The following is a 15,380-nucleotide window of genomic DNA, read 5'->3' on the forward strand; positions in this document are numbered from 1 at the left end:
AATTTCACCACTGAACATGACTGAGTGTGTTTCATTTCTGCACTCCCAGCCCAGACACAAACTGAGAACGTCGCTGTCATGTTCTGGGTTAGACTCGTTTCACAGAACTTGCCTCGGCCTGGTGGAATTAGAGGACTCTCTTTGGTATTGCCATGGCTGGTTTAGGGCTTCTTACACTCCCCTTGGAGTCTGACACTCAAATCTTCATTAAACTTCAGATGGTTCTGTAGCAACCCCCACTCCCATTCCCTTCCATCTCCTTTCCTGTAATAGTAGGTCCAGAGGGCTAGGTCTAATTTAGAACCATATCTTAAAAAAAAACCACACATTTATTTATTTGGCTGTTCAGGGTCTTGGTTGTGGCACACAGCATCTTTTGGTTTCAGCATTAGAACTTTTAGTTATGGTGTGTGGGATCTAGTCCCCTGACCAGGGATCGAACCCAGGCCCCCTACACTGGGAGTGTGGAGTCTTAGCCACGGGACCACCAGGGAAGTCCTTAGAACCATTCTTTACTAACTATAAAAATAGCTACTCGTGCAGCCAGAGAGATCCAAACTCCTGAGATGCCCCCTAAATGGTTAATATTGGAGATTTCTTATGAGGGAAGGATTAAAAACAAAATTAGTTCTTTGAAGCCTGAAGAACATTTTCTCCTGTGAATTTCCAACCCTGTGCCTCTGTTCATAGTTCCTACCTGTGCTGACAGTTATGGGCCACCCAGGCCAGAAAAGAGTGATGCTCTGCCCTTCGGTCACCCAGTCCCGTCACGTGGACTCGCGGAGGGCCTGTCAAACCTGACCCCTCCTCCCGGTCCCCCTTGCCAGTGTCTTAGCCTGGCTCTCAACATGCACTTCCTGGATCCATGCAGCAACTTCCTGACCACCATCCCTGCTGCCTGCCTCACGCTCCCCATCACCCAGCACACGGCAGGTGGACACACCCTCTGAAACGGCTGCCCAGACCACGCTGCACCCCTGCTGAAAGGTGTTGCTCTAGGTGTTGTCCATCGCAGTGCTCCTCCGAGTGTGGTCTGCCCACCCGTGTTCCTCGCCCATAAGGAGAGAAGTACAGAAGGGAGCAGAAGCCTCATCTCTGGGGGGTTGGACTTTTCAACAGTTGGCCCTTCCCCACAGTCAGTTGGAGAAGCACTGGGCCCCAGGGTGAGGTCTAAGCTCCTGATCACACCTGTCAGCCCCTTCACAGTCGGCTGTCACCCACCTCTCCAGCCTCAACTGCTCGTTGCTGCCAGGTCTCGGAGACACAGGGCCTTTGCTTATGGTCTCTCCCCACCAGCGGCCTGCAGTGTTGCCCAGGCCCCCTTCCATCCATTAAGGCCCCTTCACAGCTCACCTCCTGACTCCTGCTGCAGGGTGAACCCCTCCCTCATCAGGCTCCAGAGGCAGCATACTGAAGCCTCTGTACCGGCACTTCCTGCCTCCTGTGAACTTCTGGCTATGTTTGTCCTCCTGGTGGATTTCTAACTCCCTGAAGGAGGGGGCCTCAGTAAACTTCTAAGACACCCAATGCCGGCTCGGGCCCCAGGGAGAAGCGGGCGAAGCTGGGCTTTGCCTCCCCAGGATGCGTCGTCATGTTCCAGTTACTGATCTTGAGCTGCACGTGGCTTTTCATGACTCTGCAGTTGGTTTTTTCTCCTGTTCTTCAGGCAGGGTTTGTGTACCCCAAGAGTGTTAGCAAACCACCGTCAGAGGCTTCAGAGAAAACTCTGTGTGACACTTAAGAGAAGGGAGGTTGGGAAAGGGGCCGACGTTTCGTTAGTAGTTCTAATCCATTTTCTCTTAAGGAATTTTCTAGGCTTAAGATACACCATCACTGCCTTTGTCCCTAATTGCCAAAGCTCAGAAAAGTGTTTATTTGTTCTCCATTGTTTTGAAGGACTAAAAATGAAGTTTCTGAGAGGGGCTGTGAGAGAGGCCTGTTTCTGCTTTTGAGTCTCTTGAAAAAGGATTTTCTTTTTTTTGAGTGTTTTGAGTTTTTATCAAGAGAGTCTAAACATACACAGACACAGAGATGATGACCTAATGAGCACTCTTGCACCCATCACTTAGCTTCAGTGAGCACCGGCTGGTACACAGCCTCGTGTATCTGTGCCCCCATTCACGTCCCTCCCACTTGCCTGGGGTTTGCCTCAGAGCAGTATATCCCATGTTATGGAGGGGCTCTTGGAAATAGTGGTCTCGGGACTTCCCTGGTGGTCCAGCGTTTAAGACTCAGCGTTTCCATTGCAGAGGACTCAGATTCAATCCTTGGTTGAGAAACTAAGATCCCACATGCTACACAGCATGGCTAAAAAAAAAAAAAAAATAGCGATCATCACACACAGTAGCAGAGATTTCAGCTCCAGCAGGCATTCTCTGCAGCGTCGCTTGGTGTGTTTCGGAATACAGTTGTGAATATTGAAGCTCAGGATAAAAGGCCAGTTTTGGCTGTGACTTAGTTACCATCCTCTTACTTACCTTTGGGAGAACACTCTCATCACTCCAGAATTGAACTCTGTGAAGTTAATGACATCCTGAAAGGCACTGGGGTGGAGTCCCAAGCATTAAATCGTCTTGTCCTCCTTCACGATTGGTTATAGCTTGAATTCCTTCGTGGTTGGTTGTAGCGGGCAGGGTGTGTTTTTCGGCCTGAGTTACTTCTGCCAAGGTAAGGATGAGTGAGACCTTAGAATTCGACAGCCTTTGGTTTGATGGCTGGTTTTTCAGATTATGTTGGTATTTCTACAGGATCATCTTCATCAAACATGACATTTGGTAACTTGCAAAGATTGTCGTTGTTTGGTTGCTAAGTCATATCTGACTCTTTTGTGACCCTGTGGACTGTAGCCCTCCTCTGTCCATGGGATTCTCCAGGCAAGATTATGGGAGAGGGTTGCCATTCCCTTCTCCAGGGGATCTTCCTCACCCAGGGTTCAGACCCAAGTCTCCTGCACTGGCAGGTGGGTGGTTTACTGCTGAGCCCCCAGGGAAGCCCCTCGGAGAGATCACCCTGAAAGAAAGCTTATGGCGTCCTCCCCCTAGTTCTGATAAGATTTGGAATTTCACTGTGGATTTTAAGAGCTTCTGATCAGAGATCTATTTTAAAATGCTCTTGTCATGTAAGCTGAATTTTGAGGAAAATTTGAGACTTGCTGCCCTACAACTTGGACCTGACAACTTTCATGGGAGTGTAGGGCACAGGTTACCCAAGTTCCTTCCTCTGGAGGGAGGAAATGGGCCGCCGCTGGGGAGGAGGAGTCCCTAGTTGGTTCACTTGAGTGCATGGACCATATTGAGGAGACTTAAGTTTTGAGTTAAGGTGGGGGAGTGCTGAATGACCTTGTTTCTACCAATAATTTTTATGTGAAAAAAAGGATACTAGACCCTTAAGCATTTTCCTGAGGAAATGGCAGCTTTTTGCATGCAGACTAACCATCAGTTGGGATTAAAATCTCCATGTCCCCTTAAACTCATTCCGTTTCTTCACTTCATTTTTCTTATCGGGACTAAATTCTGTTGATGTTTTTATTCCCCTCCTGTTTGGTTCTGACCACCCCTCCTCTCCCCACCCCACCCCCAAACTGTCTCAGACCATCTTACTGGGGTTATGGCCTTGCCTTCCTCACTACCCTTCGTTTTTTTCTTTATTTGTTTTCTTCTTGCTGTTGCTTTTTGGCTTCACCACGTGACATATGAAATCTTAGTTCCCCAACCAGGGATCGAACCCTCTGACCCCTGCACTGGAAGTGCAGAGTCTTAACCACTGGACCACCAGGGACACCTCCTACGCTACCCTCCCTCTGCGCTTCCTGCTTCTTTCTCACATCCCCTTTTGTCCCCTGGTGCCTGCCTGTCTTCACCTGCCTTTAGAGTCTTGTACCACGTTTCTCCTCTCAAAAGCATCCGGCTGCTCCCTCCTTAGTGCCCACCGCGCCACATCCCAAGGTTTTCACCCCTTTCTTCTCTACAGTCCCTCCGCCTACTGTCCACCCTTTGTCGTTTTGCTCCTAGAAGGCTCTCAAAGACTGGGTACACCGGGAGGCTTCCAGGGAGCATAGAGCGGTTGGGACTTTATCTGTGGTTTTTCAGTGCTTCAATCCCTTTGAAGAGGGCCAGCCCAGGGCATTTCTGGTCACTGTTGGAGGGGCACTGAGAAGGGCCTGGTTTGCAGAGTTTCTAGCTGACAAGATGTCTTAGTTGCTCCTGGAGAGGTCTTCCAGTCGGAGACGAGGCTGGTTTGTGTCTTTTAATATTTATTTATTTGGCTGCATCAGGCCTTAGCTGCAGCATGGGGGATCTCTCCTGCATCAAATGTGGGATTTCTGTTGTTGTTGTAGTGCACAGACTCCAGTTGCAGCTTGCAGGCCCTCTAGCTGTGGCTTGAAGGCTTAGTTGCCTTGCAGCATGTGGGATCTTAGTTCCTCAAACAGGGATCGAGCCCATGTTCCCGGTGTTGCAAGGCAGACTCTTAACCACTGGGCCACCAGGGAGATCCTGAGGCTGTTTTTTGTCTTTGATATTTATTTGGCTGCGTCTGGTCTTAGTTGCCGCAGGCGGGATCTCAGTCAGGTCATGTGGGATCCTTCCTTGCAGCGCCTGGACTCTCTAGCTGTGGCTCTTGGGCTCCAGAGCATGTGGGCTCATAGTTGCTCCGAGGTGTGCGGGAACCTTAGTCCCGACCTGGAATCGAACCTGAGTCCCCTGCATTGCAAGGCGGATTCTTAACCACTGGACCACCAGGGAAGCCCCGGGGCTGGTTTTAAACTCGGGCTGCGTCACGGGCAGTGGGGAGGTGGTGCTTTGGAAAGAAGGGTGAGGAGGAGCAGGGCAGTAAAGCCCGCACCCACCTACATTCCACCGGAGAAGCAATGTGTTCCAAAAATCTCGGCACTCATCTAGGGACGGGAAGGATCCCATAGGCCTCTCGAGCTCCAGTCAGATGGCAGCCTGTTCTTGCAGCCTCTGTAATCAAAGCGATCTGATTTCTTCCCGTGTGAGAGTGAGTCGGACCAGAGTCACCTGCAGAGAGAGGCCATCTGCCCCAAACTCTGGTCTGAAGCGATGAACTCAATTGGTGACCGACTTCATCGGAGAGATTTTTCTGTGTTGAGGAAAGCCTGAAATGGTGCTGACAGGGTCCTTCATGCCCCTCCCCTGGGCTTCTCGTCTCTCTTCCAGCCTTGGGATGTTATAGGATCAGGCTGTCAAGATTCATGCTACAGCTGAGACTGGGCAGGAAGAACAGGTCTTTCTTTTCAGACCCTTCCCGCCACATCCCACCCCACCCCCCTCATCCCCCCACCCCCCTCCCAGAAAGGTATTCCTTAAATAGCTCCTTTTTTTTTCTTTAGCTTCTCTTCTTAAAATTTTTTTTTTTTCATTTTAGGAAAACGTCAACATACACAAAAGTAAAGAGAATAGTATGAAAGTCTCAGGTATCCAGCTTCAGTGATGACTTACACATGACTGTCTGCTCCCCCCATCTCCATCATTTGGAAGCAAACGCTGTATCATTTTTTTCCCATGAATGTAAATAATTTTTAAGTGCGAGTGAACAAACAGAGCTACACCTGGGCAGCTCTTTTTTGCTTTTATCATGTAGGTTTCTGTGTGGAAAAGCCCTTCTCACTAAGATAAACTTATCTGAGTGACTGCATTCCATGTACGACATTAGATATCTTAAATTATCGACTTCCTTACATTCTACAGACAGCTTTACCTGCTGAGTATAAGGGGAGCAAAGACCCTGGCAGCAGTTACACAGAAGTGCACGTTGTGATTATTCACTGAACTGTCATAAGCCCCAGGCACTTTCCCGTGTGTATTTCTCAAGAAACAAAATAGATGGTCCCTGCCCTATAAAGTGCTTAAAATTCAATCCAGCCCCCAGATCTTTGAGAACCAGAGAGGCCACATGCAATTAAGTATCTGTCACCTGAGAAATGTGCTAAGTGCCAAGTGCAGTGGGCGCTCAGTCTTTGGTTTCCTGGAGAAAGGGGCATCTGAAGGCCGCGCAGAGGTAGACGGAGTTCGGCTGGTGATGGTGACCTCAGAGACAGACAGGAAAGCATGGGCTGAGTTCTGGGAAGAGTTGCGATGGAGAAGAATTAGGCCCAGGTTTTGCAGAGCCGTGAATGCTTAAGGCCTGTGGTCCCCCCGTGTGCTGAGGGGCCCTGGGCACACAGTCAGCTCTCAGGGCATGGCAACTAAAGTTTTAGACTTTTAAGAGAAACATAGCAGTCCTCCACAAGTGTTGAGCCGTAAGTAGCTTCAGCATTAGATTGCACTGCTTTCCTTTCAAGGATTTGTCTTTGCCCAGCTGAGTTGGGGGCCTTTGCTGTGATGCAGTTCAATTGCCACTTGAGGAAATTCCCTGGCAGTTCAGTGTTAGGACTCTGAGATCTCACTGCCAAGGGCATGGGTTCAATCCCTGATCTGGGAACTAAATCCCACAAACTGTGTGGTGTAGCCAAATAACACAACCAAAAAGACTCAAATGGATGCATTTAGGAAAGGTGCAAAGAGGAGTTTGGCATGCTTACAGGCAGAGGAAGGAGTTATCTAGAAGGACTTGAAGACCCCTGGGAGACAGGATACTGGGGGCTCTAGATGTGTGAGTGTGAAGTATCTGTGAATGTGAAGGTGAAAGCGTGTCCTTTTATAGAAATATGCAGGGTGGTGTGGGGTTGGCAAACCTGGAGGACGAGGGGTAGGAAGTTTCTGAGTTCCCCTGTGCCACAGAGGGGAGTCATGTGCGGAGAGGAAGGGGCCTGGAGACAAGGCGTGAAAGTCTGAAACACCAGCTGTGAGGAACAGAACAGGAAGCAGATAAACATATCTCCTTTGCCACGGGGCCCAGCTGGCCATGGTTACATTCTCCTATCTCCACAAGTGATTATGGTGTTTTCTTCAGCAGTGCTTAAAAGTCTGAGGAGGAGGAGAGGGGATTGCCCAGTGGATTTTGGGTGGAGGGTTGGTGGAGCATAGCTGCTGGATTATAGAATGGGCAGCGATGGATATCCAGGCAGGGCAAGGGTGGAAGTAGGAAGGAAACTATCATTTGTTGATTGTTTCAGTCAGTAAATATATTGAACACCTCTCATGTGCCAGGCACTATTTTTTTTTTGGCTGCGCTGGGTGTTTGTTGCAGCTGATGGGCTCTTCATTGTGGCTTTTGGGCTTAGCTGCTCCATGGCATATGGGATATTAGTTCCCCAATGCAGGAATCAGACCTGTGTTCCCCATGTTGTAAGGCAAATTCTTAACCACTGGACCAGTGGTTAAGAAGTACCCAGGGAAGGACTTGGAAAGTACCCAGGATGTCGGGGATATGTTGTTGTTGTTTAGTCGCTAAGTTTTGTCCCACTCTTTGCGGCCACATGGACTGCAGTATGCCAGATTTCCCTGTCCTTCACCATCTCCTGGAGATTGCTCAAACTCATGTCCATTGAGTCAGTGATGCCATCCAACCATCTCATCCTCTGGCATCCCCTTCTCCTCTTGCCCCCAACCTTTCCCAGCATCAGAGTCTTTTCCAATGAGTCAGCTCTTTGCATCAGGTGGCCAAAGTATTGGAGCTTCAGCATCAGTCCTTCCAGTGAGTATTCAGGGTTGGTTTCCTTTAGGATTGACTGGTCAGATCTCCTTGCTGTCCAAGGGGCTCTCAAGAGTCCTCTCCAGTACCACAGTTTGAAAGCATCAATTCTTCAGTGCTTAACCTTCCTTATGGTCCAACTCTCACATCTGTACATGACTACTGGAAAAACCACAGCTTTGACTATATGGACCTTTGTTGGCAAACTGCAGAAGATAAATCCCAGCCCCCACGGATCTTATAGTGACCAGAGTCAGACATTTAAAAAGTAAAATACGTAGCACTTCAGAGGTGGTCGGTGTCATGGAGAAAAATCAAGCAGGGAAGAGAATAGGGGATCCTGGAGGGTAGGACGTGGTCATGGAAGGCCTCTCTGAGATGGTGACATTTGATCAAAGACCTTGGCACAGGGAACAGTGTACACAAAGGCCCCAAGGCAGGTTTAGACTTGGCGGTAGTCCAGGAGTAGCCTGTATTCCAGCACGGCTGGAATAGAGTAAGGAAGAAATAATGGGGGACTGCCAGGGTGGGTGTGGGAGGATGGGGTTACGTGGATTCACAGATCACTGGGTGAACATCTGCCTCTACTGGGCAACAAAATACCCATCAATGGATTGTGAGTGGCAGAGAGGCATGATCTGATTTATGTCTTCAGAAGCATCACTCTTCTATGTCAAGGCACTGACTTACAATCTTAAGATATATTTAACTTTATTTAATCAACATAAAATTGCCCCTTGAGTTTGGTGTTATTATCTCTATCTCTTTATTTTTTTCTTTACTGACAAGGAAACTGAGGCTTAGAGAGATTAAGTAGTTTTGCCGAGGTCACTCAGCTGATGAGTGGCAGAGCTTGGATTTAATCCTAGGTTTTTCTGATCCCAAAGGGCACACAGACTAGGAGAAAAGGGAGCTCTTGAAAGACAAGGGGTTCCAGTGATGCTGAAAAGATTCTGGAAGTAGGAAACAGAATGACGGAATAGACCAGAGAGTATGGCATCCGATGGCAGGTTCTGTGGGAGAAATGAGCATCAGCAGTGTGGTCTGAGGACTGCCTGTCTCCTAGGAGAACAGGGTCGCCAAGCCAATCTGGAGAGAATGATGGAGGGTGTGATTTGGGCAAGTGGTGGTCGAGGTGCTGGCAGGAGATGATGGAAGTGTCCAGTGGGTCCAGAGAGAAGAGTTTGAGAGATGGGGACCTAGAATTTCCCCATTGTGATTATGGCTGAAGCTACAGAGGATGGGTGTGCTCTTGGAGGGAACCGAGACGAGAGCCAGGAAAAGTTCTTCCCTGTTGGAGTAAGAAGAGGGAAGGAGAGGGGAGAGGAGTAGATGGGAGAGAGGGGGAGAGAGAGATGAGTGAAAAGTCCGGCAGTAGCACAGGGCCACAGAGGCCAGGAAGTGGAGAGACGGGGAGGGGAGGGTCAAGCCCCATGGCGGGGGCGGCAGCAGGCACGTGGGATCGCCCGCAGGCTGGTGAAGCAGCTGGACCGTAGGACTGCAGCTGCTGATGGACCGAGACCTCGAGGCCCGGGGCTCAAGAAGGGAGCAGGGTCCAGCGTGCAGTCAGGGCCCAGTGCAAAGGAGGAGGTAGGAGGTTCGAGAGAGGATGGCGGAAAAGGTATGCTTGGGAAGATGAAAACTCACTTCTTTTGGAGATGAACATGTTTACGTCTATCTTGGGTCATTTCTGCCTCGGGTTGAAAAGGGGGGTTCCATCAGCGCAGAACAGGAGCCATGCATGTCATCTTCCAGAGTAAATCAGGCCTGAAATGAACCCTCCAAGGGAGCCGAGTCCAGTGGCCGCTCCCAGGGGAGCAGTGGGCAGATCTGTTTCTGTCTTGATCTTGGAGACCAAACACTGATTTCAGCTTTTTCTTTTTTTTTTTTTTCCCTCTTCTGATATCTTTACCTTTCCCTTGAGTAACACCCATTTTTACACTGGTAAAGTAACTCTTTTTTTTTTTTTTCTGCCCTTTCTGAAAGTAAAACAGCTTGGTAAGATGGCTTTCGTCCTTATCGGTTTCCATAGATAGAGAGGCTTATTTTGTAGCAGCGTTTGTTTATAGCCTTAGGGTTAGGCCACTGTTTCTTTTCACATGAAGGTGACTTTTTTTAAGAGCAAGAATCTTGCCTAAGTCCAGTTCTCCTTATTAAATCCAAAACAACTCCTTTTCATGTTGGGCTTCCATGGCACATTTTCAGCTGATGCTTTTCCCTTTTATTTTGCTGGCTTTTCAAATATTTTTATCCTTTAACCTTTTCTAATGTGGAAAATTTCAAGCAGAGGTAGAGAGAACAGTAAAATGACAGGCCAGTGTTGTCAATTCTATCTTTAAACAGTTATCATCAGGCTGCCATTTTTTTGTCTTATGTTTCCTTCCCTTGTTTTTTTTTTTTTTTTTAATTATTATTAATTTATTTATTCTGACCACACCACATGGCTTGTGTGATCTTAGTTCCCTGACCAGGGATTGAACCCGTGCCCCCCTGCATTGGGAATGCAGGGTCTTAACCACTGGACCACCAGGGAAGTGGTTCAGGATAGAGGGGACACAGGTATACCTATGGCTGATTCATATTAATGTATGGCAAAAACCATCACAATATTGTAATTATCCTCCAGTTTCCTGTAGTATTTGAAAGGAAACCTTAGATTCAAATGATTCTTTAAGAAGAAAAATATGCAGAACGGGTCCTTGTTCCACATTTGCTTGCTGTGACATGCACGCAGCTCTGCAGATGTTTGTTCCAGGGGCCTTATTTTACGAGTGAACGAGAAGGCGCCCCTCTTGGAGGTCATGTCCCCTTAAGCCTAGGAGGAAGCGTGGGTCCTCAACTCTACTGTAAATGTCCAGCCGCCCTTCCCTGCCTCCTGCCAGCGGCCTGTGTCTTAATTGGAACCTTTCTGGTGCAGGACACACTTTGGGACGTGGGGCCTCCATGTCAGATAAGCTGAATAAGCTCTAGAGAACCAGGAAAATCCACAGTAGAGGAGGAGACCTTGAGAGTGAGCAAACACTGACCAGCAAAGATAAGCTCGGGAGCAGGCACTGAAACCCCCTCCGTGTCCACGTCTTGTTTTTGGTGAGCAGCTTGGATTTGGTAGTGTCCTCGTCATCTCTGTTGATCTGCGGCACCTTTAAGTGGCCAGAATGAATCGAATGGACACCTTCCTCCTGCTGTGTTTTCTTGGAAACATGCCATCTCACTCTCCCTGGCACGCTCAGCTTCTGGGATGCATTGGAGGCTCTGGGTTATAACTGTTGCTTGTCTGTTTCAGGAGGGTAAGGGCTAGGCACCCTCATTTCCTGTCTCTTGCATCAGTCTGTTTGTGAGAGTGTACCGAGAGGTGATTAATGGGGACGATCACCATGTGCTCACCAACCGAAAGTTCCTCCTGTTTCCTGAAATGCTCTTGGTTTTAATGAATTGTTTGTTTGCTGCCCACAGACCACATGTGGTGTGTGCGCCTCTGTTGTTGTGAACACCGGTCCGCCTTCATGTGGGAGCTGGGCCTGCAAAGCAAAGTCAACACATGATAAGGCTTGAAAGGGTTTCCTTCATCTGAGAAGCCCAGCTGACCCAGGGAATTAGACAGCTGTCTGTCACCATAAGCAGAGCTGTATCCAGAGTCACTTCACAACATTTGCAGTCCTCGACCCTAGCTTTGAAGTTTTGTGGGCAGCATGGCTTATAGCCTGTGGGGTCCCAGTGGCTGGAAGAACCTCATTGCCTGGGATTTCAGCTCTGTTACAGTACTGCCGGGTCAGTGGCCTCCATCCACCCTGTGGACTCAGGATTGTCCTTGTGATCTGTGCCCGGGAGAAATTCTGTCACTCAGATGACGGCAAATATTGGGTTGGCCAGACAGTTCTTTGGGGTTTTTCTGTACCATCAAGTGGACAAATCTGAACAACCTTCTCAGCCAACCCAATATTAAAATGACTTGAAGGAAAAACTGTGTTTCCTATTTCAAATGTAATGCCTACTTTTGTAGAAATTTGGGGAAATGTGGAAAAGGTGGGGAAGTCATTTATATTTTCAACAAAGGCAACGCAATTCAGCACTTTTTTTGACCTTTCCATCTCGTTTTTTTTCTTTTTTTACACACATAAGGTTTTTTTTTTTCCTCAGCTGCATTAATACTCTAGGTACAATGTTATTTTTTTCTCCCGAACATATATAGTTATAAAACTTTATAAGCCCTTTTAGAAGCTCTAAGAATCTCCCTGCAATTCAGGAGAACTGGGTTCGATTGCTGGATTGGAAAGATCTCCTGGAGAAGGGAATGGCTACCCTCTACAGTGTTCTTGTCTGGAGAATTCTATGGACAGAGGAGCCTGGTGGGCTACAGTCCATGGGGTTGCAAAGAGTTGGACATGACTGAGCGACTTTAGAAGTCTTAATTTTCTGCCAAGTGGACATTCCATAACTCAACCACATCCCTGAACAGTTAGGTCATCTATGATGCTACTGTGAAGATCTTTGTTCAGAAAGCATTTTATATATTTTGTGTTGTTTTTAAACCAGACTTTATAGACATAGAATTAATGGATCAAAGGGGATCAAGCAGAATGAACACTCAAAGGCTCTAAAGTCATCATATTGCTTTCCCAAAGGGATGTATCCATTTACCATCCAGTCAAATTCTCATCAACAGCAAAACTGCTTCTTAAGCCACAGTTTTGCTTTCCCAATGGAAATATCTAGCACCATGCCAGGTACCTGACCCAGAGATGGTTTAGGTTTAGAAGTCCTTAATGTGTCAGATAGTGACACTGTGACCCATTGTCCACTGTGGGTTGTCACTGTGCTTCCTTATATGTCCAGCCTCCAAGTCACAGGCATGTTTCCTGAGAGCAGTTCCATCCTGCCCTCAGCCCTCTCTCCAATCTCAGCCACAGACCTAAGAGCTTGCATGAGTGATGCATCTGTGCTATGTGTGTGTGCGTGTCCTCAGTCATTAAGTTGTGTCCAACTCTTGTCTAACCCATGGACTGTGTCTCACCTGGCTCCTCCTGTCCATGGAATTATCCCAGCAATAATACTCAGGTGGGTTCCCATGCTCTCTCCTTCAGGGGATCTTCCCGACCCAGGGGTTGAACCTGCATCTCCTGTATTGCAGGTGGATTCTTTACCACTGAGCCACCAGGGAAGCCCGCTCCCCCACCCCGCCCCCACAGCCCCGATCCCAAGAGCCTACATTTGTGTTTTTGTGTGAGTTTTTTAAAGTGCCTTCACCTGCGTTTTCTCATGTAGATAAATTTATTGGTCCATCTTGTGAGCTGGACCTAGGAACTCTAGGAATCTTGACATTTAGAATCTGACAACACCTTTATTGTTCTTTTGCACAGATCCAGTCCTGCAGGTTCCAACACATGTGGAAGAGTAAGTGTTCTGATTTGCTGCACACTTCCCTTTAATTCATTTTCTGTTTTACTCAATCAGTGTTTATAAAGCTAGTTGCTGGGAGCACATGTATACATAGATATTAATAGTAAGTAGAATGAGAATAACTGAGACATAGAAAGACTCATGGGTACTTTGAAAGAAGCCTGCATTGGGAAGAGGGTGGTCAGTTCCTTGAGGGGCGAGGTGGGGAGGCAGGGGTGTTAAAAAGGCTTCTTTGAGATGTAATTTAAGGTGAGTTTGAGCTTAAGCTTCCAAAGTCCTCAAGAGGGCCCAGGCATCTTTGGATCTCTGCCCCATTCACTGTGCTAAACTGTGGAGAGGAGACAAGAAAATGACTTGTTACTTGAGTGTGTGTGTTGGAGTAAAAGTTTGGATGGCATCTCTAAGAGCCTCAAATGATGCTCTAAACTGGGGAGAGAAAAGATTCAGCCAGGGGTTTCTGCGTGACTGGTCGTCATTCAGTGGTTAACAGGTTAGCGTCACAAAAGAGCACCTTGAACCTGCTCCCTGAGAAGCAGCGGGTGAGAATCTGGCCCATCTCCTAGGCAGCTTCTTTCTCATGTCAAGCTGTTAGTGTCTGCTTTTATTGCCTCCTAAAAATAAATGTTTGTGGAACACCAAAGACACATTTGTTCTCCCTGTTTAGGTACCATGCCATGCTATTAAACATTAATTTTTGAGGTCCTGTATGTGCAGTTGACTTGGAAACTGAAAAGCAGACTTGCTGGGTCCTTTTCCCCTATTGTACCTTTAGCCAGCGTGCTTTGACCAAATGATGATTTACTCTTCTGAGGTTTTGAACTAGTTTTCCAGTGCCGGTTGTTTTTTTTTTCCCACGCCAAGTATAGTATAGACCAGGGGTCCCCAGCCTCTGAGATCTAATGCCTGATGATCTGAGGTGGAGCTGATGTAATAATAATAGACATAAAGTGCACAATAGATGAAATGTACTTGAATCATCCTGAACCACACCCTCCCCCCTACCCACCACCCCACCGTCCATGGAAAAATCGTCTCCCGCAAAACTGGTCCCTGGTACCAAAAAAAGGTTGGGGACCGTTGGAGATTACCAGAAGGATATTTTATTATCTGTGGCTAAGATGAAAAAGAAGTGGATGGAATTGTTTTATACACACACACCCCTCCCTACCAATCATGGTTTTGCCTGGCTTTGGTATTTTACTCTGTGCCCTGGGCTGTAATCTGTCACTAATACTTACTGCTTGATCTGCAGGCCCGCCTTCCTCCCAGATCCCAATGATGGCAGCCTGTACACGCTTGGGGGCAAGAACAACGAAGGCCTGACGGTGAGTGTATTTAGCTTCTTGGTGCTCCGGAGGTTCTAGACCACTGACTTCAACCGCAGCTGTACATCAAGATCACCTGAGAACTTACAAAAAATTCTGGAAATCTGAATCAGGTGGTCCAGACTGGCGCCTGGGCAGAGGTGTCTTTTCACAGCTCCCTCGATGAGCTTTTAAATGTATAGCCCAGAGTTTAAAAACACTGATCTGTACTAGCAGGTTCTCAGGGCTCACCCAGCACACTGGAAGGATGTGATATTCCTTCAGGAAGAGGACTCACTTTATCTAGTGATTTATTATTATTATCTTTTTTTTTTTTTTTTTTTTAAATTTTTTGGCCACCTGGCATGCAAGATCTTAGTTCTCTGACCAGGGATCAAACCCATGCTCCCTGCAGTGGAAGTGCAGTCTTAACCTCTGGACCACCAGGGAAATCCCTAACTTTAGTGATTCTTAATTTGGGGGAGCAGTGTAGTTTGCAACACTACACTCCCCCAGTAGACATCTCCTTGGTGGGGGTGGGTGGGTTATATTCTATTCCCACCTCCATTTGAGAATAGACCAGTGGTTCATAACCTTAGCTGCACATTGTAATAACCTGGAAATCTCTAAAAAAATACTGTCTAGGTCCCAATCCTAAAGTCCCCATTTGATTGACCTAGGTTTTCAGGATTTTTTTAAAAAGCTCCCCAGAAAGAGAATTTAGAAATGGGCCCACACATATGGTCATCTCCACAGCAGAGGTGTGGAAAGTGTGCCCAGAGAGGTGAAGAAATGTGCCCAAGGCCAAAGCACCAGGTGGAGGGGGGCTCCGTGAACCCCCACGTTCCAGAGGCTGCTCTTACCACCCCCCGCAAACCGCCTGGTGTGGTTTAGCAGCTCCAAGAACATGGTTTCCAGCCTGGGCCTCGAATCAGGAGGCCAAGGTGGCCACACGCAGCCAGACACTGCAGACTGGAAAACACTCCAGACTGAAAACCTTGCCACAACATTCTAATCCTCAGAAACACCTGGAAGAAGCCCACTCAGGACAGCCTCTCCAGGGCATACTTTTTTCTGCTAAGGCTT

At 47.7% G+C, this 15,380-nt stretch overlaps 1 protein-coding gene across 1 annotated transcript in view; it reads left to right on the forward strand.

The window, feature by feature from the left end:
• The window catches only part of ERN1 (endoplasmic reticulum to nucleus signaling 1), an 81,255-nt gene that overhangs the window by 32,343 nt on the left and 33,532 nt on the right, over positions 1–15,380 (forward strand). The window contains exons 3-4 of the mRNA XM_065909985.1: positions 12,951–12,984; positions 14,243–14,315. Of these exons, the coding sequence (XP_065766057.1) occupies positions 12,951–12,984; positions 14,243–14,315 (107 nt within the window). The remainder of the gene's footprint in view (positions 1–12,950; positions 12,985–14,242; positions 14,316–15,380) is intronic.

The sequence above is a fragment of the Muntiacus reevesi genome, chromosome 18 (assembly GCF_963930625.1).
Source record: "Muntiacus reevesi chromosome 18, mMunRee1.1, whole genome shotgun sequence".
Classification (NCBI taxonomy): domain Eukaryota; kingdom Metazoa; phylum Chordata; class Mammalia; order Artiodactyla; family Cervidae; genus Muntiacus; species Muntiacus reevesi.